Source organism: Neodiprion fabricii, chromosome 2, assembly GCF_021155785.1.
Source record: "Neodiprion fabricii isolate iyNeoFabr1 chromosome 2, iyNeoFabr1.1, whole genome shotgun sequence".
In the NCBI taxonomy this organism is placed as follows: domain Eukaryota; kingdom Metazoa; phylum Arthropoda; class Insecta; order Hymenoptera; family Diprionidae; genus Neodiprion; species Neodiprion fabricii.
The window spans coordinates 1,822,372-1,848,377 of NC_060240.1; the positions used below are offsets into that span (position 1 = coordinate 1,822,372).

Consider the following 26,006-nt stretch of genomic DNA (forward strand, 5'->3'; position numbering starts at 1 on the left):
TTCTTCTGTCCACGGGTACCAGAGTGCTGGTTTTTTTCTTCATGGTCAGTGATTAATGAGGCAGCAGCTTTTGATATCTTACACCTGAATCAAATCTTCAAAAGTAATCGTTGAATGATATCATGCGGAAGTATATCACATGCAAACCATGCAGTCAGTTGGAGATATCAAAGCAACGTGCAGACTTCAATCGGATCCGCAAGTTTCCAGGACGTTTCTCTGCGGGGTTTCCGACGATTTTGGAATTCTGAGTAAAAGGTTCCGAGCAGCGGCTCGTGCGGTAAACCGTCGGACGATGATCCATCTTTCGCGAAACTTGGCAGGGATAATAAACAGCAGGATCTCGGAAAATGACGCCTCGTGTAACTTGGTAGTGTCTCGTAATGTCGTAACTCGTCGTCCCATGGCCATTCCACGTTAAGTTTTGGCATTCCGTGAGGAACCAATTCGTGGCCCTGAATTCCGGCTCGTCGTTGCAGCGGCGATATTTGACCATTCAGTCGGACTCCTCACTTTAGCTGGCGGAGGCGGCCTGGTTGAGATCAACGGAAGTATAGCCGATGTATCTTTTCGTGTTTGCTCGTAAATTTTCACCGCAAGTGATATAGGTGCCATCTTGTTTAAACTATGGCTCTAACTTATCACTTCAACTCGTAAATACTCCTCTCTATCGTCTATGCTTCCCTTGCCTGCCTAGCTTGCACCACGCCTGTAACGCCTTCCTCTCTATCCCAGGCATTTCCCGTTCCCGATTGACAAACCAGCTGTATTCTGCAACCGGAACTCATCGTATCGGAAGATGAACGATGCTCCGTTCAAGCTATAAGAGATTAATAGAGGGGGGTAAAAAAAAGTCCTAACAATAGGAATAATTTTATACCGTTCAAACTGTCTACCTAAATGGTTAAATTTAATTTTCAACTTTACTCGTACAATGGAAACTGAAACAGAACTTTATTTTATTATTCGAGACAATTTATTCTGTGACTTTTTTTATCCTAGAAAAGAAAATTGAACTCGACTTACAGAGGATTTAGGGCTGGAAGTTGTCAATGAATGAGGAACGCTGATCACCGGTATACATTTATCATATAATATTTATTTACGATATCTCGCCAATTATGTCTCATTATAATCCCAACATTTCACAGCTCGTTGCATGTGGATTTCCCCCGAGCTATATCTATTTATCTATTTATCTATCTATATATCGTACGTTGTACACGTGTCGTCCATCCGTCCTAACTGTCTCTCTCTCTCTCTCTCTCTCTTTCTCTCTCTCTCTCACACACACAACTTTTTATCTTTCATTCCATGCGTGTATGACCGTGTGATTACATATATACATATTTATACTATACATACATACATATATACATATGTATATATGTGTATATATATATACGCATGGTAAATAACATATTTATAATATTTCAATACGTATACCTATATACTATAATAATAAATATTTATGTCTCAACCCTATATTATTTTTCGCATTCATACGACTGCAGCAGCTATAGGCATACAATAATATATATATATATATATATGTATATATATATGTATATATACCTTTAATTTTACTAACTTATAATAACGTAATATACTAAAGACTCAAACCTCGAATTCGGGAATGACGGTTTTACGATAAATGCACCAATATGACGTTCAAAGACTCGGGAGAAAATATACATACATTTACAATCATCCGGACAATTGACGGGAATTCAAACTTGAATTTCATCAACTGGGCAAATATATACCTTCGAACGTAATAATTAATATATAACCGTTCGTTGTGAAATATTTCCACTTCTCTTCATTTCTTTAGTTCTCCGTTATTTTTTCTTTTTTTTCTCTCTCTTTTTCTCTCTCTCACTTTTATTTCAACTTTAATATACCGAGTCAATAACTTTATTAATATACAGTATGACTAATGGCATACTTATACGTACACACACACACACACACACACACACACACACACACACACACACACACACACACACACACACACACACACACACACACACACACACACACACACACACACACACACACACACACATATATATATATATATATATATATATATATATAGTTGTGTGTATACTAACCAATCAGTCGATGGTCCTTTCGCATGGCATATATTACACATGTCTAATATTAACATTCGCTTTACTCGTATAATTATTCACACAATCTTGCATAGGTACATAGCAGATGAATCACTATATATAGACTTCTATATATAGTATGTAGCTTATATCGGATATCGTATAATGTGTATAATATCTATACAATCTAAAATTTCATCTTGTTTATAATAATGTGGTGGGTGTTCTTCGATATATTTACATATTGTTATTAATAATATCATTATTAAAATGTAAGTATGAGTACGGTGTGGTGCGTGTGTGATGTTGACGATTTTACACTATGTATTGACGTTATCGGGCGCGTGCAGATTATTATACACTGACGGAATATGTCTGTATACATTTCCTGTGAAATCAGATATTCGCGAAGAACCTGCAGAATGTGCAATAGCAAGTGTAGGTTACACGTTATACCAAAATATATATATATTCATATATATAAATGGATAATTTCAATGTATGGGGCATTTCGCACCAAATCGGTAAACGGTTAACCATGACATTTTTTAAATTCACCAAGGATTTTTTGCTACGTCAATGCGACCCCTGAAAAGCTGTTTAAAAAAATTGTTCAAATTTTTCTAATCACTCGTCTTTACCCCATGATTTTTTAAACCCATCTCAAAAGCAACCAAATTGATTTTTATGAAACACGTAGAAAAAACATTTGGCTTCCGACATGAAACATTTTCATACAAGATTCAGAGCAGGACCTGTTTTCTTTCTATTTTTTTAATCGGTTTCTCTATTTTCATACCTGTTAAAAATCTATTATAATACATACCGCATCTTCGATTTCATTACTGATTTTTTAAATTGTTTCTTCAGTTCTAAGAAAAGCACTCAGGGTTTTTTTTTCAAAATTTTGTCACAGATTTTGAACAGGCATGAAATTAGGAAAAACAATTATGAATAAAAAACGTTATTTAAAAGACAAAAATTGAAAAAACGAGATCCCACTCTGAACTTTGCGTGAAAATTTGTCATTTCGAAAACCAAATTTTTCTTCTTTCTTGTTTCATAAAAATCAATTTACGTGTCTTTGAGATGGGTTTAAGAAATCATGGGGTAAATACGAGTCATTAAAAAAATTTAAGTATTTGAAAAAAAAAAAACTTTTCAGGGGTCGTATACTATTGTAAGAAAAATCCTTGATGAAATAAAAAAATGTTATTGTCAACCGTTTACTGAATTGGCGTGGAACGCCCCATATATATTTATTAATCTATATTACATGAATCGTGACGTTAGTTAAGTAAGCGCGCTCCTTGATTATTGGGTTATCTTTTCGTTGAATTTTGACTTTGACTCTTTCGCTTATCCTTCCTTTCTCTCTTTTACCACGCAGCTTCCTTTTATACAACTTATTTATTTTATTCTTTCTTTCCTTCCTTCCTTCCTGCTTTCCGACTTTCCGCCGCGAAGCGTGTCAACAAGAACAGCTGTTATTTTCCGAGTGTACCTTGAGTCAGACAATCGGCAAATATCGAGACGTGAATATTTAGACAAACAATATTTGCACAGTTGTTTGGAATCTTGTTAAATTTAGCTTCCCATTGGGTTAGGTCAGTCATTGTTTTTCCAAATGAGAATAATATTTTTTATCTCTCCTTGTGTATCGAGTATCATGTCATGTTATTTTTTCCTTCCTATTCTTTTGCATTCTAATCGACACCAACCCCCCTCCGTCTTCCTCCTCCTCGTCCCTCCCCGTCCCCTCGCAATACCGCAATATATATTGGTATTCGTACGTCTTATCGTGAACGGCAGAAACCCGTTTATACATATTCATTTGACCATTATGTGCCATATGTAACGGTAAAAGTAGAATTCCACCCTTGCGGCAAACACGCGCGCTCATAAATCACCCTGAAAACGAGTTCTTTCCATAATTGTAAAAACCAAAAGCAAACGCTCAAATTTCTTTTCCACTCACTCACGATCATCTTTATATCCGACACACGCACTTTTCTCTTTGTCGACCACGCGGTTCACGCATAAATATACGTATGCTCTATAGTATTATAATAACCTTTCCTATTTTACACGTACACATACTCATGTGTCTACCTATATATGTTATTTATGTGCATTGCATTACACGCATATATATGTATACATATATTTATATACCCTGCCGGCCAAAAATTTGGGTACTCAGTCGAAAGAAATTTCTTGCCGCACGAAAAGTTGGATAGCTGACTCAAAAATAAAGATAATCAAACGTTCCGAGCGGTGTTTTAAAGAGGACAAATTTAACTTCATTTTGTTGTTTTCGAAAATTCTCTACAATTTTTCTTGGTCCCGGTACGTATTTTTGAAAATGACCCTTTTTCGGACATTCTTTAGCCGCTGGAAATTAACCCCGCATTTTATGGAAAAAATTTTTATCGGTTTTTTTGTACGATAAACTTGAAAAGGATATCAAAACCGATATTATCTTTTTGTAGAAAGTTTCGTAAGATTTTTTTCGCCCCAGTATTCGCCACATTTTGTGCTAAAAAAGACAGGTTTGAAGAAAAAAGCTGTAATTCAATAACTAGGGGGTTTCAAAGAAAATGTCGAGAAGGTAAACATTTGCACAGGTTCACGCTGGAGTAGTTTGAATTTTTTCAGAATTCATAAAAACAAAATTGATAATTTTGGTGCGGGACTTTGATGAGTGGAGGGGCAACGTTTTCGGCTGGAACTTGGAGAATCATCGTCAGTTGAGTTATTGTGTCTCGATAACTATCAAATTTATGACAATGCATTAAAAAGAATAAACATTGAGCTTTCGCATTTACTTTTTAACGCTGAAAAATAACCGAAAACGGCCATGTTAAAAAATACGTACCGGGGCCAAGAAGAATTTTAGAGAATTTTCTAAAAGTGCGAAATGAAGGTAAATTTGTCCTCTTTAAAACGCCGCTCGGAACGTTTGATTATATTTATTTCTGAGTCCGCTATCCAAATTTTACTACAGCAAGAAATTTCTACTGGTGTACCCAAACTTTTGGCCGGCAGTGTATATAAATATATATGTATATATATGTATGTACCTAATCGTGTGTACACTGTAAACAAATATGCATAAATCATATCATTTTACAATATAGACGTATACTATAGATTTATTCGTAATTTTTATACACACAACTTATACGTATATATAACGCACGCGCTTTATTATAATATATATACATATACATGCATATGTATATATACAATTATATATACTTACGTTATATTATCACTGGTTTTTATTTATTTTTTTTTTTTTTCTCTCATCATTATCATAATTATTTTTCATTTCCAAACATTCACAACGCGATTAATCGCCTTTGGATCAGGACCTCGCGTGTTTCCGTTTCCGCACCCTCATTATCCTGGCGATCGTCGGTTGAGCGAAAGCTGGAGGTCTCAATTCCACTCCTCAACGGCGTCGCCGAACTCGCGTTTCACCCTGCAGCGAACCATGTTACTACTACCCCCGTTGTACAAGTCTAGGTTGTCGTAACGCTCAAGATCGTCTTCCGGCGACCTTGAGCATCGGTAGCCTCAGTACTTGTGGAGTGTGATCGGTAGGTTGCCGCTCGTGCTAACCGCGTTGCAGTCCTGATAGTACCTGTGGTAAAGCGGTGGCGAGGGTGCGGCGCCAGAGGACAACGGCGTTGGGGGACTCGACCTGGAACGAGGCCGACGAGAGATGATGATAACGTGACGATCGATGCAGGTTACAGAGCAGAGTGTGTGAGTCTATGTGTTTGCGTCTACGCAGTTCAAAGACTGCGGGCAATATCGCCGATCGATCGACTAGAACCATGGCTTCGAAACGTACCTGTAAAGTTGACAGCTCGGCGACTGAGTATCCTGGTATATACCCGCGGTGTCTGGACTCGAAGCTTCTTGGTACCATTGCGAGTGGCTCGTTGGATGGGTGCGGACACCGCTGGCCGACGGGTTGTAGTCAACGTGGTCCATGATGTATCCAGCCGCCGCGGTCGTGCAGTAAGGTGTGTACATCGTGCCGGGGGGCGAACCGTTCGACCTGGACGTCGGATGCCCGTAGCTGGCCATCAGGGACTCCCGGGAACTGGGTGGCATCATTGCGGTGCTGGTACCAGATTGAACTGAGTGTTCCCTCGCCGCTTGGAGTTCGCGACTCTGGAGGTGGACGGAGCTCGAACCCACGGATCCGGGGTGACCGGAATCACGTGACCCCGTCAGAGCCTCAACCCCGAAGGAGCTCGGGTCCAGACCTTGCATTCCGTTCGCGTCCGTCATCCCGGCCACCTCCTGGTGTCCGTGATGCGGGGCCTGGTGGGGCGCTTGGTGCGCGTGGTGCGGGGCCTGAAGGTGCGGCGATCCCTGATGCAGTGGGACCTGATGCCCAAGGGCTGACTGGATGACACTCGCCGCTGCCGCGACGGATCCAGTCTTCACTTGGTCCTGCTGGATCGGACTGTGCGCGTACTTTGCCGCCTGCATACCGCAGTGGGACGACGTCAGGTCGGAACTTGGTTCACGCTTGGGTTTGCACTCGACGCTACCCTGGAGTTGACCCTTGTTCTGCTTGCTCGTTGGATCCGACTTTCCGCCTAGGTGAGAAGCGTGGTGCTGCTGTTGCTGTTGGTCTTCGGCACGCTGCTTTTCCCCAGCGCTGGATCCCGTCGGTGCGAGTCCTTGACGCTTCAGGGCCTCCTCCTTCTCCTTGAGGGCGTCCTTCTTCTTGAACCTCCGTCTACGACGGAGGTACGAACCGTTGTCGAACATGTTGTAGCTGTCCGGATCGAGGGACCAGTAGCTACCCTTACCGGGCTTCTTGTCGTCCCGTGGAACCTTGACGAAACACTCGTTCAAACTGAGATTGTGTCGTATCGAGTTTTGCCAGCCCTGCTTGTTCTCTCGGTAGTATGGAAACCGCTCCATTATGAACTGGTATATTCCGTTCAGGGTGATCTTCTTGTCCGGCGCGTTTTGGATCGCCATCGCTATCAGGGCGATGTAAGAGTACGGTGGCTTCACCATGTCTTTACTCGGATGATGGATGTGCTGCTGGGCTATTCCCGGATAGCTAGTCGCGTAGGTGCCGTACCTGTATTGCTCGTAGTATCCGGGCGCCGTCGCCACTCCCGGATACGACGGCGTTCCCATACCGACGGGAACACCGGCGTGCCTGTAGTAGGCGTTCTGCTCGCCGAACAACGTGTGCATCTTCGATCCTTCGGGACAAAAGCCCCAACTCCGTTCGTCCGTCGTTCTTCCCGCGCTTATCGAACCCTGGGTTCCGTCCGGTATTCCCGCGACCCTGGAGGTTCACGCGGTCAGAACATCCCTCCACTTATTTTATCTTCCACACAACCGTTTCGAGAAATCCTTAATAATTATCTGCCCTTGTTCCGCGTCAAAATCGATCCGGATCACTGATTCCAGCGGTGGCTTACGACCGGTCGCTTCGCTCTGTTCGACTCGCTCGATAGCGAACGATCTAGGGAACTGCTTTTCAGGATCGAGAGTATCGCTCGATGACGCGCGCGCGCGCGCACTGACTCTACCAGGCAACTGCAGCGGTTGATGCACCACTCGACGTACCACGTCGGTTTACTCGCACTTTTAAATTCGCACCTGCACTCGCGTTATCGGTGTCCGTCACCGTTGCACCGATGCAGCCGTGTGTGGTGTACTCTTCCGCGTTCTTCGTCGCGACACGACGATGTATGTGTAGAACCGATACCCTGCTTATTCGTTCCCGCCCCGATGGAGATGTTTCACACTTTGTTAAGGCCTCCGCACAACAAGCCATGCACCGTTGACGGTAATTGGCGTCCACAGATAATCGTTATACTATTAACGCGACGAGAGAACCTTACGTTTCATTGAACCTGGCTTACAGATATTCACGAGTTTTAATAAAAATGACCTCTATTGTCACAGCACACGGCCACATCTCACTGTGCACTTGTACACGCGTTTAGTAAACTTCACCATGTACGATGCGTGTTATGCACTAGTTTTACTCGTTACGTCACGAAACAGCGTCCCGGACCTTGCGGTCACGTGGCGGATGCCTGATCGGGCGGATGGGGCTCAGGGCGAACAGGGGTGTCGTAAAAATTTTTTCCTCGGTTAAAACGTGACGCCAGACGGTAAAATCGGGGAAACTGAGAACAGGAGCGTAGGAGTCTGGATCGGGGCCTGAATCGCGCACCGAGTATCGTGCACCAGCCGGTTTCGGTATTATGATACACAACAGCCCGTCGTTTACTCAGTCCCGAGTAAAAACACACTGCGGACTCGGCCGCGCGGTGCCTCGACGATGAACGCCCGCCGCCCTCGCTTCGTTTCGTTTCGTTTCGCTTCCTTCCCTCCAGATCTGAAAATTAGCCCGAGTTACTCCCCCGACGGGGCGGAACCGGCGATCAGGGCGGGACTCGAATCGTCGAGGCTAACAAGGTGGGGGCGACACGGAGACGGGAAACGGCCACTTCGGGGACCCAAGGAAAGTCGACGACTCCGGAACGCTACCCTGCTACGGCTGTCATTGGCTCCGAACGAGACTCCGCCTCTTCAGGATCGGCCAATCATGGTCGACCTGGATCGATCGACATGCCTTGGGTTACCCCCCGAGGCCTCACCCCGTTTCCGACTCTCCTTGTCTCTCTTTGCCTTCTATCTCTCTCTCTGTCTTTCTCATACTTGTCAGCCCTGATCCCCTGTCGGAGGGACCCAGGCTCTCTGTCGACTGGGTCTTGTGGAACGAAATCACAGGCCATACGGGAGTGGCAAAAGACGGTACGTTGAGAGAGAACGAGAGGGATAACCAACCGTTTCGACATTCGCTGACGATGAGAGCCAGTTTCGCGAGGCACAATATTGATTTTATGGGATTAACGAGCTTCACCTTCTACTTCGTCTACCGGGTGTCTCTTTCTACGTAGTTTTTTAACTCACGTTGCGAAATTTTGGTATCGACACCGTTTGAATGAGGTGGATTTTGACACCTTGTACATAACGCTGATGACGATGATGACGGTGGACCTTACGACTCAACTGCATGCATCGCAAACCAACATACCGCAATTGCATCTTTGCAGGGTTTGATTTTAAAGTAATACCTATAAAATGCTACGTTTAATCCTAAAACGAAAGTAAGTATTAGTGTTTATAGCTACGTCAAGTCTCTTCGAGGTGGGTGGAAGCTGGGGAGCTGAGAGAGGTGGAGGTCTCTCCCAGCTCCCTACCTTTTCCAACTCCCTCATCTCTCCTCTCAGATCTTATTCCCTCGCGAGGGATTCAATTTAACGTCTGTTTTTCCAAGGGTTCGACTCCCGGCTTGTGAAAACACTCTAGAGACACCTCGATCTTGGGGTCTCATTCGGCGCATAAAAGATTCGCCGAAAATTTGCCAAACCTCGCAAAGTCTCACCTTATAACAGAGTGTGCGTGGGTTCCACGGATCGCCGAACCTGACCAAGATTCGATATCAACGTACATATACACAGTATAGGACTCTTCAGTTATTATTGGCTAAATATTTTTTAGTTACCGACGAACTTTACCCGTAGATATAAATTTAATTACCAACCGAAACGGAACCGCGGAAGTATAAGATGGTGGATGTATGTATGTAAAGGTATACCTATGATAATGGAGGTATATATGCTGGATTGGATAGAGTTGGTTATTCAAATCCTTAATCGGAACGCCGAATGCCGAAGGGCATGCGATAACAACCATTATATATACCTACCACCGAACCCTTTTGAAGTTTTGGCGAAAAGTTAGATTGCCTTCAGAGTTGAGACGGGGAAAATTAACATCCAAGTGGCTGGAACTCTCCCCGCAGCTATCGGATTTTTCGAAAGGTTTTTAATAACACAACCGTCTCTCTCTCTCTCTCTCTTTCTCTCGCTCTCTCAAGTATAAAACCCTGCACCATTGAGATTGTCACTTTGCGATGCGTCCTCTGGTGGAGAGAAAAATCAAACTAATGTAAACAGACTGTCATCTCACCGTTGACCGTCGTTTTCCGCGTGTGGATAGTAGAACAGATATATCACTGATTAAGCCTAATTAATGTATGTATTGCATGAGTAATTTGAAAGCCCAAGAATTACGATTTCCCTCGATTGAAATGATAAACCTAGGTTATGTGTTGATAAAATGGCGGCGACAACCAGCCGCTGACATCATGAGTACGTTTTCCAATATGGCCACCAGTCGAGCACCGCAAGTAAGCAAATTTCCCGGTCTAATATCAGCAGCTGAACGATCGCTGATGTGCCGTGTCGTAAATTACACGACTAATCGGAATTAACCGGCTTAGGCGCGATCAGACTGATCGATTGGCTGTAGTTACACGGTTGTGGATGAGAGCCGGAAGCGGAAGCTTGTCGTGAAAGATCTCTGTGTACCAGGGTTTCATTTACATGAAATTAAGGGACGCGGAGGAAGGGGATTGGAAGACAGCTATAAGCTAGACGGTGCGGGTCGCCGGAGGACTCGACGACGGAATGGAGGTTAAAGCGGGCAATCCATAGATATGTGTTGTTATTTCAAGCGAAAAGTAGTTTGTTTTTTTAATTGATATTTCGGTGCCGTTTTCCTTTGAAACGGCAGGGGTTGGCCGACGGAGATGAGGAGGTTTGGAGTTTCGAGGCAGCTCGTCGGAGCGGGTGCATGGGTACCTTGTACGTTTTTCTAAAGAGCCTCGCCGGAAATGTTTATGAAATTTTGAAACCTTTTAAAATAAACTACTACTCCTTGACCTATCCCACGGACACGGTTGCCATACGCTTTATACCTACACACACCCACACATAATCGGGTTCTGTACTGTCTGCGGTAGACACTCGTACGTATTCCTCCACACACGGAGGTGCGAGCTTGCCTATCTCTCTTTCTTTCTTCTTTCTACTCCTTTTTTTTTTCTTTTTCTTTTTTAACTTGAAACAATAAACTACGTGCTATTTTGTGCAGCCCGCGTACTACTTTATACTTAGCGCACGTACGTACGTACCTACCTACACGTATGTACCGACTCTTATTTTTCTCCCATTCTTTCTTTTCTTCATTCTCTCTCTTTTTTCAAGAGGTATTCAAGCGAACGACACAGGAAAAAACCGCGGATATTTGCACTCATCTCATACCTTCATAGAAATGAGATATTATGCTTCACATACGGAAAGGCGGGGGGCGAGGCCATACAGAACTTTCATGGCAAATTGTTTGTGTATAGTATAAAGTATCAGTAAAGGTACACATGGCCATGGATATTAGAGTTGTACAAATTATCTTACGCGGCAGAAGGCTTTTACCGGCGTGGCCGTGAAAATTTTTCGTACGCTCTACATAGCTGGATGTATGATCATATAAGACGGTGAATGAACCGCGTGTGTCTTGTCGCTGAGAGTCAGGTCGGAGCCTGGATGTTTACGCAAGGATGAAATTTAATTCCAGAGACCTCCGACCCGCTGCAGCCAGTATGTAAACCTATCCGAAAGCCGTATCCGACAGCGCGTCACGGAAAAAGCTTGCAGGCTAAGTTAACGAAAAAAATGAAAGAAGAAAAAGAAAAAGGAAACAGAGAGGAGGGAAAAGAAGAAGAAGAAGAAGAGGAAACATATAAAGTAACTGACTGAGTTGAAAAACTGCGGTGGAAGATCATCCGAGTTGAAATTGCAACCCGTGCGATCGTCGGGAATTCATGATACAACGTTAGAATAGGTACCCTGAAATTACTGTGTTGGCACGAATCACAGCTTCGAGATATTTTCTGGGGTTTCTAACAAGGGCGGGGTTGAATTTTGGAATTTGAAAAGTTCCGAAAGCGCCTAATTACGAAATATTTGGTGATGAAATTTGAAGTAGAGAAATCGAACCACTAGGAAACAACAAAATATCAAATGGTCGGAAACCCGACTGCTCAAAGTTACGAAATGCAAGATTTCGAAAATTGAATTTTCGATAGAACGAAATTTCTAAAAATAACGATTCGATAGAGTAAAATTCCGAAAATTAAAATATGCTCACAGAGCGTAGTTTACTCGACGAGTGGGTGTAAAAAATCAGAATACTCAAGATTCCGAGCGTAAAAATAACGAAAATCCAAAACAAAGAAAGATTAGAGCGGTGAAATTTCATCGAGCCAGAAATTCACGGAACGGAAAATCTTCGATCACTCGGAATTTCGATGTTTCAGATATTTATATATTCTCGTTTCTGCACTTTCGGGACTTTGAGCGTCGGGTTTCGGACCATTCGAAACTTTGATGTATCATCGATATTTGATTTCTTCACTTTAGGTTTCGCCGCCAAAAAATGTCGAATCTAGCGCTTTCGGAGCCTTTAAAATTCGGAATCTCAACCCCGCCCCGTTTAACATCATCCATGCATATCAGAGTAAGTGCAAAACGGGCCGTGAATCGTAGTTATGATAAAACGTTGTTTGCTTAACCGTCCGCTCAGCGGTGTATACATTGCATCTTCAAGATCGGAGTCGACGCCGGACGTCGGGATGCGTTTTGCAGACGACTAAAAGCCCCGCGTACGGGTCTGCAGGAGTCTGCATCTCGTCTCGTCTCGTCTCTCATCTCCTTTCATGCAGCAACGGGGTTCGGCTTCGGCTGTTCGAACGAGCCGAAGCTGCGAGATTGCAGCTACTTTACCAAACACCGACGGCGACCTCGCGATCTGCGAAAGATCGCGAAACGCGGATCGAGCCGCGTGTATGAAACGCATTTCGCTAGTGCGCGCAAGGATAACAAACATCTGCAGGGTATGTTTTGAAATCCTTGCATCCCAGCTACAATATACCGGAAGTATCCGCTTCGTCGGACATCATGTGCGATCATGTATCTCCAGATTTCATACCCTGCATGTAGGAATCGATGGTATCGAGAGTCTCCTGCATTTCGGGATCGAGCTGCGTACGCGCATGTCGCTTCGTGCTGCAGTTCCTCTTGCGAAGGACCGAGTTGAAAAATTCCAAGGATTTTGGCCGCAGGAAAAGGCTAAAGTAAATATAACCAGATTTCGTTCGTTTCCCTCCTCGACGTTCCAGTGCATAGTCAGGGAATCCGACGATCCTTGAAAAGGGGGGAAAAGTATGACTGACGGATGACGTCGGACATCGCATACCTACTTTCAAATCTCTTCCTGCTTTTCCGACGATGACGATTAGAGTCTCTTATCACATTCTCCTAGGCGTGCAATCGCTTGATGTAACAAGCAATTCAAGTCAACATCACCTGTAAATTGTACCTCGAGACACATGCTGGAGTATAAAATGTATAAACTTATTTTGGAAAAATGATACCTAGTAAATTGCCGAGGTGAGAGACGCAGGAGAGTATAACGAAGTGATAATGAAAAAGAGATTGAAGTTGGTAACGTTAACGTAACGATTCATCTTTAGCAAACAATCCTCAATTACCGAATGTAGGATCGTCTCAAATTAAGTACGAATCTATTTTTAACCATGCAAAGACTTTCGTATTCAGATTTTGGAAACTAAACTCCTTCAAAGTCGTTCTAAACTTTGAATACAGTGATTTTAGTTTCAATATTTCGTTACTACCTTCAATCTGGTCAATAAAATGGAGTGAAAATTGAGAAGCGAAGAACGTGAAGAGATAAAGAGAGAGAGAGCGACAACTTCAGGAGTGGGGGTGGTGAAATGCTGAGTGATGGTGGGTAACGGAATTGTGGAAAATGAGCCAGAGCTGGCTGGCTTACCCGACAGTGAGTGCATTCGATGTGCAAATCGGTTTACCGGACCGTCGGCTGGCCGGCTCTCGAACCGTCCGGCGGGCCTGCCTTCCGTTTCCCGGCATAAAACAACATTCGTGTGGTGAAAACATCATCCCCTGCATGCGCTTAGAGCGAGTGCTACCGGGTAGGCAGACAGACCGTGGCCGCTGATGTGGAACGACAGGATGTTGAAAGAAGCGCGAGATATCCGCGCACGTTGGAGAAGGTTGCGGTAAAAATATTAAAACACTGCCATCAGCTGGCAGTCGGAATTCCCGCCTGTCGCAATTGCTGCCTTTTGCAAATATAGTTCCGTGCAATATTGCTGTACATGTATGACCTTAGGGTGGTCCGTATTTAGGGTGTTGACGAATTTTTCCCACCCCACTCCCCTGCTAATTTTTTCATATTTTTACCACAACTGGAAGATAGTCCGCTTTGTGATCGATGTTTCTCATGGAAATAATATGGGGAAAACTTTTTTCGCAGTATATATTTTATTGTAAGAGTAATAATGTCGAACGAAATCTGTAACTAATAGGTTTTAGCGGGGATTAGTGCTGCTCATACCTGAAAAAAAATTCACATCATCATACCAGCCAATCGTGACGAATCTGAAAATCTGAGAATTTGAAATAATTAGTTAATTGCTTTTAAATTATTTGAAGTTGATTTGGGGAGTGGGGTGGAAAAAATTCGTCAACACTCTAAATAAGGGCCACCCTAATGTATAACCTGTATATTGATTCGTAATTGCAAGCTCTTAGGCGAAAGATTCTGCGGAACTTTCGTTGTGGCTTTCGGTGATCGTTGGTATTCGGTGGTTTTAAAATAGCTCTCTTTCCCCGCCGTTCGGTATCGTGGTATACGTACGCGGTTGGTACATGGGGTTTTCGATGGTGTGCGTGGAGCGGTCTGCGTGCGGTGTTTGTTCAGCCGCAACTTCTCTAAATCTTTTGTGCACCGGAGGGTTGCAGTTGCACTAGTCTACTCTCTCGGACCACGGAGTCCCGTTGACGTCGTCGTTGTAATCAGCCGCGGAGATATAAAACTCCCAGACTTCCATCTTCTATTTAAGTTCGACCCCCCGGCCACCAATACAATTGGTGGAAAAACACCTACGATAACGCGATAAAACGCTACGACAATTTCAATCTGGAAATGGCAATCATCCGATGCAAAGACAGCAATAACCGTCAATTACTCACAATCAGACGCTTCGTGGTTCGGTCATGTTTCAAATGACAAATATTCCCAATATGTGGGAAAGGGATTGTGACTCGATCGTCAGGGGCCATAATTTCACAAATTTTTGCGCTAGGAGCGATAGTTCCAAACTTATACGAGGACTGTCGTTGACGTCTTTCGTTGGTGCGGAGTGAAATTCATTTTGGAGCAATTCGGCCACCGGTCTTGCAGCGATACTGGAGTGCAGAGACTCGGGACGGTATAATATACCGGCCACCGGCGTCCGTCAGGAACGATCAACTATTAGGTGTTGGCATAGAGTCGTATCGTTTAGTCAGAACACAGATCAACTGACTAAAAGACACAGAGGCACGGCCAAGACAAACCTTAAATGCTTGCTAACCAAACAGTCGGTCTAAATTAGCCACACCTACTCAAACGGGTCTCTCTCTCCCCTCTCACCGAAACTCGGCTGCTTTCTCACTGCCGCCCCTGCACCTTTGCATACGTCACGGTGCCAGTTATTAACACGATGAGATATAATCCACACGTCCGTCAAATTAATTACGCTACAAACTGCCGGAATTTTTTACCCAAGAAGAAGAAATGCGTGTACAGGTCAATACCGAAATTGGAGGGGTAAAAAATCGTGTAGAAACGACGAATGCATGGAGACTATAAAGAAGCTCCTATAACAGTACCTATCAAAACTATAACCCAGTATTTGTTCGGTAAATATACAGAATTCCTGAATGATCCAAATTACGTATATCCAGTAGGATAGTCTAAAATACACCAATATACCGTGTAATCGTCTAGATTACAACGGACGTCAAATAGAGACACGCGTGTCGCTCTGTCGCGATATGATAGGTGGAGGCTAGACTGGATGCAACGTATGGGAGTCTCGTTTGAGGTTCTAAGCTCTAAATGACAAGTTGACTATTAATAGGATTAGTCGCAGGAACGCACACACGTCGGGTTTATCCCGTGTGCCCGTGGGCACACACGCGTGCGTCTCTTCTGTGCTCCGTACCGCAGCATCCATGCGTGTGCGGTTCTGTACCCTAGCTCATCCTAGCACGGTAACTGCATCGGCATCAGCAGCAGCAGTAGCAGCATTCCAACACTAATAACTAAAACGTTTGGGAAATGGAGGAAGAGAAGCTGCTGCTGCTGCTTCTGGCGCAGGCACCGGATTTATTTCTTCAGCCGCAGACAATAAGGAAGGAAATGGCCGATATGTTTTCAATAAAAATAAACCAGCCGGATTTTCGGGGTTGCGCGACCTGCGACTCGCGGGGACTCAGGGGGGGAAAGTAGAGTGGGGTTAAAGAAAGTTTGTTTTCGTCTGGTTCAGATTGTGATGACGCGTATCCCCGGACCCCGCACGTCTCTGCACGGTCCGTGTCCCACAGCTTCGCTGCTCCTGATGGCAGCCTCTTACATCGCCCAGGATGTACTCGACGTACCCGCGGTACTCCGCAATGTCTATTTTCAGGGATTTCGAATACCCTCAAATGTCGAGTAATTACCGCGTGAGCGCAACGCTCGGTGAAAAAGTAGATGCCTGGCTGCATCGATCAATCCTTGGTACCATTTGATACATTACATTATGATTCAAGGAACTGTACTGAAACTCAAAAAATTCGCCACCTTGCAGAAATTTCTCATTCTACGATACGTGAGAACAGGAGGTTTTCTCAGTCGAATTAAACGTAGAGTTGGTATACAAATCGGTACAGTTATAATTGTTTCCTCTGAGACTGGGGGTGCGATCACTGAGGGGGTAACCCATTGTGCAGAATCGAGGGACTGAACGAGGGCAGGGTATATACGAATTATGCAACGACAACCCTATCTGTCCGCACCAACCGCAGCGTATATGTATATTCGGCTGGCAGAGTATTATACTCAGTCCAGATAATCCTGGCTGTCTATTGATATGCTGATGAAAGGACTTGTCGCGTGAAATTGCCACCCGGTGCAGTGTGTAAGGCTAATATAGCGGTACACACAAACGTGTCTATACTATGATCGCAGCTTCCAGCATATGTACACCCCATATCTGCACACCATGGGATATGGTATGATAATTCCCAACGTTTCGTATCACCGCAAACGCCTACCGACAATCATATCTTCAACGAGCAGCAGGTCTCATCCACCTTTTCCAGGGTGTCTTGACCCCGTTCACTCCATCTCCTTAATTCTCGTCCTATGTGGACGTTTCTTTTTTCATTTTCATACGTAAACGAAGGCGAAGCGCGTGTGGAATGCGACATTTTGTATCATGTTTATGGCGAACCTTATACCTATGCAACGAAAACTCGAAGTGCACGACGGTGCTGGTGTTATCATTTTGATAAATTTCGTGGATGCCTGTTGAGCTGGAACAACACCCATCGAGTATGAATTAAGACCTTCCTTACGCGCTAAGAAAACATCCTCAATTGGCGTCCCGGCCGCGCTTCTTCGCTTGTATTATAATCTCGACTACTTTACGACTTCGGCATGCTTCGGCCAAGACATTATAACGACGTGCATCGTCGTGCTCTTAACAACGGCTTTACTCTCGTCACGGGTTTGTATTATTTCACGCGGTAGTATCTCATCGTTCGGCCTATCGTACGTCTTCTGATGGATACTTCACTGCTCCGTTGTGGAATTCAATCGTCAACCTTGATAGTTCTCATTCGCGTGGTGGAGGTGCATGTCACTGCGCTATCTGCAACCCGTAAAGCCGAGAGAAATCCGGAAAAGCCGACGACGTGGTGGGTACACTGGGGGCTTTCATTCTTCGATATTGGATCTAGACGGGTATTTGAAGATACTCCATTCAGGGAACTCACTTCTTGTAGGTACAGGCAGAAAAAGGCGTCCCTGATGTGCGTGTGTAAGAGGCTGAGGATGGATGAGGCAATTGTGGCAAACGGTAAGCGGGAGGTCGACGATCTTTCTACTAGTGACAAGTGCATCAGCATCTCACCATATTAACCGGCGAGAGTTTAGTTCGTCGTGCCTGCTTTTAGATAAATTTCTCATTCTTTTCAACATTCCCCGAAATTCTTTGCTCGATTAAGACGCGCTCGTCTCGTTCTTTGTGAATACGTTCAATCCTCTGTGGGCTGATGTGAATTGATCAGAAAATGGACAACAACATTTTGTTTGCGGCCTATATATTGCGGGGGCACAATACGGGCACCCATAATACCAGAAATTCGTTCGTCGAGCAGAATAGGACCCCGAGTTGCGTCAGAGTGGATTATGTCTGAGATTAGGAGCAGGTCCCAGCTTTGGTGCTTTGTTGCTCCCAGTGGTAACTGTATTAATACAAGCTTCTAGGTAGGCAGACAGATTCTGAGTTTATATTAAATAAACTCCTATCCGCGAGCGTCAACACAAACGTGAATTCGAATCCTCGAATGGGATTATTTTACGTATACGTATACTATATCTCTAAATTGCCAAATAGAATAATGTGTCATTTCAGAGTTACGTGATTATACTTATCGTCTCCATGGTTATCGATGTATAACCGAATTCGGAAACCACTGCGTAAACAGTATAGCCATACTGTCCCCGAATCGTCGTAGCAAAATTCAGTATGTTTAACACGGTGTCCGGTAAAAAATCCGTAAAAAATTCAAAGACATTTCCAAGACCACTGGACATCATATTCAACGATTCCTGTACGCAATCCATCTTCCGATTCTGCATTCTACTACCAATCTATGTCTAATCACTGACGTTTCGGTATTTGGTATTTGATGACGTTCAGAAACATGATTATGAAAATCGGAGTGCATAAACAGACAAAATGGAACTCATCAACGCTGCAACATATATGCAGTGCAGTTACGAACGGATATGTTTGCCCGTGAGCATTATAGGTATACATGCATCTGCTGCAGGAGCTGAACCCAGGAGCGTGCCCTGCACCTACATATATCAGGAGCACCGACCTTACCTAATAACTATATTATGCCTTCCCGTCCTCCGCGAGGCCAACCTGATGTTGTCTCGAAAAGCAATCCGTGTCGCGTAGAATAACAGTCAGATCTGCCCTGGAGTATAAGGTACAGGTTGAACTCTTTCTTTCCTCTTCTCCTTCTACTCCAGCTAGCTTTACTTCTTTTCTCTTTCGCTCCGGCTTCCGAGCCAGTGTCTCTTGCTTATCTTATGCTCGCTTACTTTACCATCTCACTCACTCGTTCTTTTTCTATTTTTTTCTTCTTTTCTTATCTGGTGGTGGTTTAGACACACACGCGTAACGCGTGTTAACTTTAGACTCGAAACGGGCCGGTGTGTTTGGCCACTGCCCATTGGTCCCCCATTAGAAACGTATTATTACCTGAACCGTTGCACAAGACATTATATGGGGATAAAATATTTTCTTAACGAATAGTACCGACCATCTTGGAGCTACCACTTCTCCTCCTTCTCCTCCTCCGTCGTCTTTTCTCTAATCACCGCGTTACAGGTGAACTTGTTATCCAAGAACGTGCGTAGATTTGGAATGAAACCTACTCACGATTGCCGATAAATTTCCATATGATGAGGAACATTTTTGGAATACCTAAAATACGGACTTCAACAGTTCGTGTGAAATATCACGTGATCGAGTTGAATTTTCTGACGGTATACCGGGCATTGTGCTTTATATATACAGAGAGAAAATTACTCTCGCGGTATAATACGAGTGGAAAGTGATGGGTACATGTAATACCTACCCACCTACCTACCTACCTACCTATACGATGCGGAGGAGTGTGAAAAATAATTTCCCGTCGATATATGGGGCGGTTATAAAAATATTATCGTAGGGGTGCGTGCGTGAGTGAGTGAGTGAGTGAGTGAGTGAGTGAGTGAGTGAGTGAGGGGTTGGCCTCTCTTTCAGCGGTCGACGAGCGGTCGATACGCCACGGCTCTTCCCCGAGGCTTGCCGAGTCTGGTGGGGCGCAGGGGGCACAATGGGGGGAAGGGGGAGGGGGGTGTGGCATTTGAGGACCCTGCAGGTTGCCTGTGGAATACCTCGTGGCCATCGCCATTGGCTGTCATCGCGCAACGTGTCAAGCATGGCGGCCTCCTCAACATCGTTGGAAGCCAAACGGTACCGCACCGTCACAGTCACGCCACTATGTAACGACATACAGTATACTACACTCCTTTCCCACGTGAACGGACTCATTGTGTCGTACCCATTTCTGCCCCTAATCATGCAGAGACTGCCTGGGAGTAGCAAACGTGAGATAAATGGACTTCGAAGGTCTATCGAGTCTCCCAAGTATAAGCGAAAGGATGATTACATCCACTCTGTCGCGGAGAAGCATCGAAATGTTGTAAGTTATACTCGCGGAATTTGTCGGCTGTGATTCGGTGGCTCATTCTTGTCACACGGACCAGAAACGGAATGATGAATGCACGGATGTACCCGATGATATACACGTGTATCTATAAACGGTGACAGTGCACACCGAGCTGACTGGGTACGCATGACGTACCTGCACTTGGATGGTAGAGCTGCGGGGTATAAGCTCGTTTCGAACACAGAGCTTGCGCGAGGAAGATTGATGAGATGTGTTTACCGCTAACTAACCGGCTGCCTAACCAACGCCATCAGACACGCTTCCTTCGCAGTGCATGGCGGCTAACTCGACTAATGCGACTCCGTAAAGTGAACCCATTGAGAGAGCGAGGAAGAGAGAGAGAGAGAGAGAGAGAGAGAGAGAGAGAGAGACTGTGGGGCGCACTCCAAGCGACCCTCGAGTCGTGGGATGGATGCTAGTGATGCAGGAGGACTTCGAGGAGGAACGGGCGACGACAAATTGCTCGAATTCCACAGAGTTTCGCGGCGTTAAACTCCCAATCTGTACGTCCACACGTGTCTATATGCCGCATATGCCGTACCCACGCGTTTACACCGCAACCGAGAAAAGACGAGCTGGGGTCAAACGTCACGCGTCGTTAAGGGAACCACCAAGCTCATCCTCAGGATGCTCATCTCGACACTGTTACAGACTTTTTACGCTACACGCGTACACGGATATGGATCCCGACGTCTTGTGATTGATGGGCTTTGAATTAACCGAAATATTTTGCAGTGTAGTGTAGAAGGTATCCTGATTGTAAAGCTCTACAAAGTGTATTAATACACTTTTCACTCTTCGTGAAAACGATACTCCAGAAGCAAAAAATTTCACTGCAATCTTCTTAGAATCCAAGTGGATGTGATGATGAGTGATTCACGGAATCTTCAACATCTAAGAACTTAACACGCTGACCGCAAGGATTGCAGATCCAAGGACTTCACCAGTAAGCAATATCATATATCTGGTTAGAAAGGATCAGATCAGAGTCATACATGGATTGGCTGAAATGGGTTTTCCTCGATTTTCCGGAATGACAGTCGCACCCTTGTGCTTAAAAATGATGAGACGAATTAATGCCCACATGGCACAGGGTCCAGTCATAAGACTACGTAATAGTCGATCTGGGGCTGGCATATTGATGGCTACATCTCCGGAGGTAGGTATATAAGAAAGCGTATATACGCGGGCTAAAACCGCCGCAGTGTGGGCTCCTTGGATTTCGGGTTCGCCGAAGAAGAAGCGGTTTGAAATGTAGAAAGGTTAACTACGGAGTTTATTCCTGGTTGAACAAACACAGGGATGGTCGCGTGCGCCGCGGCCGCCCACATATTTATAGATTTTATTTCTTTTACTTCACACGTTTCACGTATCTACATGTATATATGTACATGTATACGCCATGAGCTCCTGCGTGCGTGCGTTCCCCGCCTCCATCCTCGCCGAGGTCTTTCTCGGTGTTCGTATTCCTCTGCGTACGTGTGTCTCTTACAGTACGGGAACGGCTGTAGCAACTATACTGGATGAGGAGACTGACGGTCGACGGACCGCGGACACGGACGGGAAACCATAGAGACACCGTATAAAGACCAGAAACGGTTATGGCCTCGGCAATTAAAGGCCGGGTTTAACAGCCCGATAAATGTTTCGACGAAACTTTAACATCTCCGTTTACCTCGAGGCGTGACTACATTACCAGCGCGGGAGGGTGAAAAATCCCCAACCTCCCTCCCCTCTCAAACACGATGTACCTAGTACCACAGCTGGATCCAGTCCACGTGAGAAACTCGCTGAATGTACAATCATATTTACAGAGAACCCAACATTGGAATTTTTTCATCTTGCGGTAAACCAAGGTCAGAAATTGAGGCCCGATCGTCAGTATCGAAGTGACATTTCAAAAACCCCTTGAATCTTCAAGACGCACATTTGACGTAGCTCCGGTGTAAAATAGAACGGTGGAGTCATGGGTTTCAGACGATTTTCTACCGTAGCGTACAATATAAGCAGAGCGATAATACAAATGGTGAAAATTTCTATAACTAGGCAAGCAAAGACGTATACGTGTGCGAAAAAGCATCCATATATATATATATATATATGTATATACAGATTCTATAATCCAATTGAGAATGGGGATGGGCGATTGTTCGGCAGAGTCCAATTGTCGAATTGTGACGGTCTGTTATTTTTCTAATTCGTGCGAGTCTGCTGCAGCGGGCTGTTCGCGTACACCCCCGTCTTGTTTTCATTGGCCGTGCTTAAGGGTGCCGGTTGTTGTTTCATCCCCCTGGCCGCCCTTCGTTCTCGCCGCTGTGCTGACGGTGACGGTGACGGTACAGTATGCCAAGCCATTCGGGGCTGCTGGCTGATGTAGCCTCGAGAACGAAGGTTATACCCAAGGGTGACAATGCTTCCACGAGTGTTATTCTAACGCCACAACGAGCAACTCAGACCGAGAGGGCAACCAGCGACAACCGACGAACGGCGAATGAAGACCAAGTACACGGAGAACCCGGAGAACCGAGGCCCGGGCAGCCTTCTCTTTTCCCTACATCTCAGCGAACTCAAAGATCCGCATACACGACGACATGCCAAATGTCCATTTGCAAGTGAATGGAACCGGTCAGAAGGAACCTTTCTTTTATTCAAAATGTATGACCGAACTGGTTTCCACCAAGTACAATCACCGATGGTTAGCGAAATTGCAACCAATGCTGCACTTCCATCAACGCCACTGACAATGAACTGAAAAGTCGAAGGATACTTGAAGGATAAAGTAACTACGCTACTTGCCTGTATTCTACAGTGTGGTATGTATGTAGATGCCCGCTAGGTGAGCTTGAAATACACCCTCGGATTCCGGCCCATCTGTAACAACAAACTCGGACTATGCATTACTTCCCTTCGCCAGAGCTCTCCCGATTTTCCCGGCCTCATCCCGTAACCTCATCTCCGTACTACGGGGTCTTGCAGGAAACATTGGCGAATACGCCATTTGTCGCGCGACCTTCTCCGAACCTTGAGTTCAGAGTTGACTGTTGTAAATGTATATTCGGAAATAGAAATAGTCGTGCAAGGACGGAATGATTGAATTGTGAAGGTTGCGGTGTTTTTGTAAATTATGTAACAGTGGTAAAGGGTACCGTGCCGTTCCTATCATCACGTGTCAGGTTTGTTCATTGAGATAAATAAAGAAGAAGATGCTTGATCTCGATAAATATGATGAATAGATCAGTCAATCTTCTTGCGGTTATATGAAGATGAAACGAATGACAGGTTTTCACGTGGTTCTGGTTTCCCTCTTCAGAGGAGAACTTTGTTTCATGTATCGATTGAATCTGAAGGTTTATACACACGTAAGAAAAAAAAAATACCCATGATTGATTGAACCAAACCACTTTCATTGAAAATGATTGTACCATGCGATAATCGAAGTTAAGATCAAAATAAAATACACACATCATGATTTCGGTTTAACCAGCACCACGTGTGGAAAATCGTTCTTGCTAATCTTGGTTATCGAATAAACGGACCAAGCTTATTAGCTACAACATAAAACGATGATGATATATCTTGGATTTTAGTAACCTGATTAATGTCGAACAGTATAAAATTTTCGAGCGGAATGGTAGCGTAAATTTTCACTGCAAGCAGATTAGCGATCGTGATAAAACGAAACTGAGGTGCATGAATGGATGAGAGAGAGGCTGAAAACTACGGGCACCGACCGAACGAATGAATGAATGAACGAACGAACGAAATGTAGGTAGATATAGTAGAGCGAGTAGTATAGTATTGTTTTGGTTATTTTGGCAAACCTAACACAACACCGTTTGTTGTTTAACAAAATAAATTATTTTGTCGCTTCGCCTCGCCTCGCCTCACCTCGCCGCGCCTCGCTTCGGTTCACCACATCTCGCTTCCCCCTCGCGATCCGCTCTTCTCACACTATCTTTGTATGTAGATACCGTGCAGAGTAGGAAGAAGCAGACTATACGACGCGTCGCGCTGTTGCTACTGCTGCTGCAGCATGTTGCTGGTTTGTAAGACACGCGCACTACTTCCATTACGAAAACAACACCATCATCCATCCATCCATCCATCCGTCTGTCGGCCACCGATTAGCACGCGATTCTATAATAGTTCCATGCACCATTCTCATCAGAATTCATAATCACATCCTGCACAGTCGTATGCTCGTAGAGCCAAGCTGCGCATAAAGCGCATTGAACATACCTGACGCAAAGTACGGAAGCTGTCAAGCCGTCAATCGTTAACTCAGGATTTGTGGAGGAAAGCATCACGAAGGAAACCAATGGAACGAGTTAGGTCACAGTTGTGCAGACGCGTTCGGTCTTAACCAACCGATTGAGGTATCCGGAACGTTATAAGTAGTTAGAGATTAATTGTTACGTCTAACTACTTAGAAAATTATAACGGTGGTGAAAAATCGTGGAACTGAATTCTTCGAATATGATATCGCGGTGAGGCCCTTCAGCTAGGTTGAAGAAAATGAGAAGTAGTTAGACATTATCACGTCTAACTACCTACCAAATTATACGGGCGATGAAAATTCTTGGAATTGAATTCCTCGAATACGATATGGCGGTGAAGCTCCTCGGCCGGTTTGAGTTTGAGGGATACCCGAAAAGTGCGGATGGATCGAAGGGATATACGCGCCGACGGCGCCCGCGAGCACGAATATTTAGGGCTTAATGTTATGCGGTATCTACTGGCGCACTCTGTACACGTGGGCACACGTATGTAACCAACACACGACACGGGGTGGGTAATACGGAGCTTCCAAGTCAAGCTACGCGCTGACGCGTATTTATGTGAAACAATATTTGTGTTGGCTTCAAAAAGCGGACCACTATATCTCCGTCTCGAAGACGGCCCCCGTCTTCGCCCGGCTCGTTGGTTGAGCCCAGCCGCTCGAATGGCGATCCTGCGAGATTATACTTGACCCTTGAAAATCTGAGAGATATCAAGACCGCTTCGTACCAATCAAAATGCGCCCAAATCACAATGGGCTACTTCTTGGAATGCTCGAGCAATCTTGAAAGCCCATAATGGTACCTATATGCAGTTGCTTAGAGATTGGAGCGGTAATCTTGCAATTCTGCAACCATGACGAAGCTTTCGGACGTGAAAGTGCTTTCCTCCAGCTTTGGTGATGATGGTTGGTAAAGAGCGTATGGCCGATTTATCGAACACACATTGCGAAAGCACAAACAACCGCAGGGTCTTCGGCCGGTATAAGGCACCCTATAAGTATAATACTTGAGCTTTCTAAGTTGCAACGTCGTCGTCGCGAGGAAGACGGTTGCGGAGTCGGTGAGACGGCGGCGGCGGCGGCGGCGGCGGCGGCGGCAATCCATTAGGTAGGAATCCCCTGGCTCCCGGCAGACACACCCTGACGCTATCAAAACACGCCTTAAAACTTATATTCCATCGGATGTGCGCCGGTGGTTGTGAGAAAGCCGCGTACGTGAGATAGAATAACAGAACCGTTGCTGAGAGAGGGAGAGTGTGCGTAGCGTAGTTAGCA

The 26,006-nt window shown here is 44.9% G+C and overlaps 2 protein-coding genes across 1 annotated transcript; one reads left to right on the forward strand and one right to left on the reverse strand.

The window, feature by feature from the left end:
- The window catches only part of LOC124176358, a 149,074-nt gene that overhangs the window by 94,828 nt on the left and 28,240 nt on the right, over positions 1 to 26,006 (forward strand).
- LOC124176356 (forkhead box protein C2-A) lies at positions 2,093 to 8,430 on the reverse strand. Its single transcript, XM_046557547.1, has 2 exons — positions 5,983 to 8,430; positions 2,093 to 5,829 (listed from the first exon to the last, which is right to left on the reverse strand). Exons 1-2 carry the CDS (start codon positions 7,356 to 7,358, stop codon positions 5,703 to 5,705), a joined length of 1,503 nt encoding a protein of 500 aa, XP_046413503.1. The 5' UTR covers positions 7,359 to 8,430; the 3' UTR covers positions 2,093 to 5,702.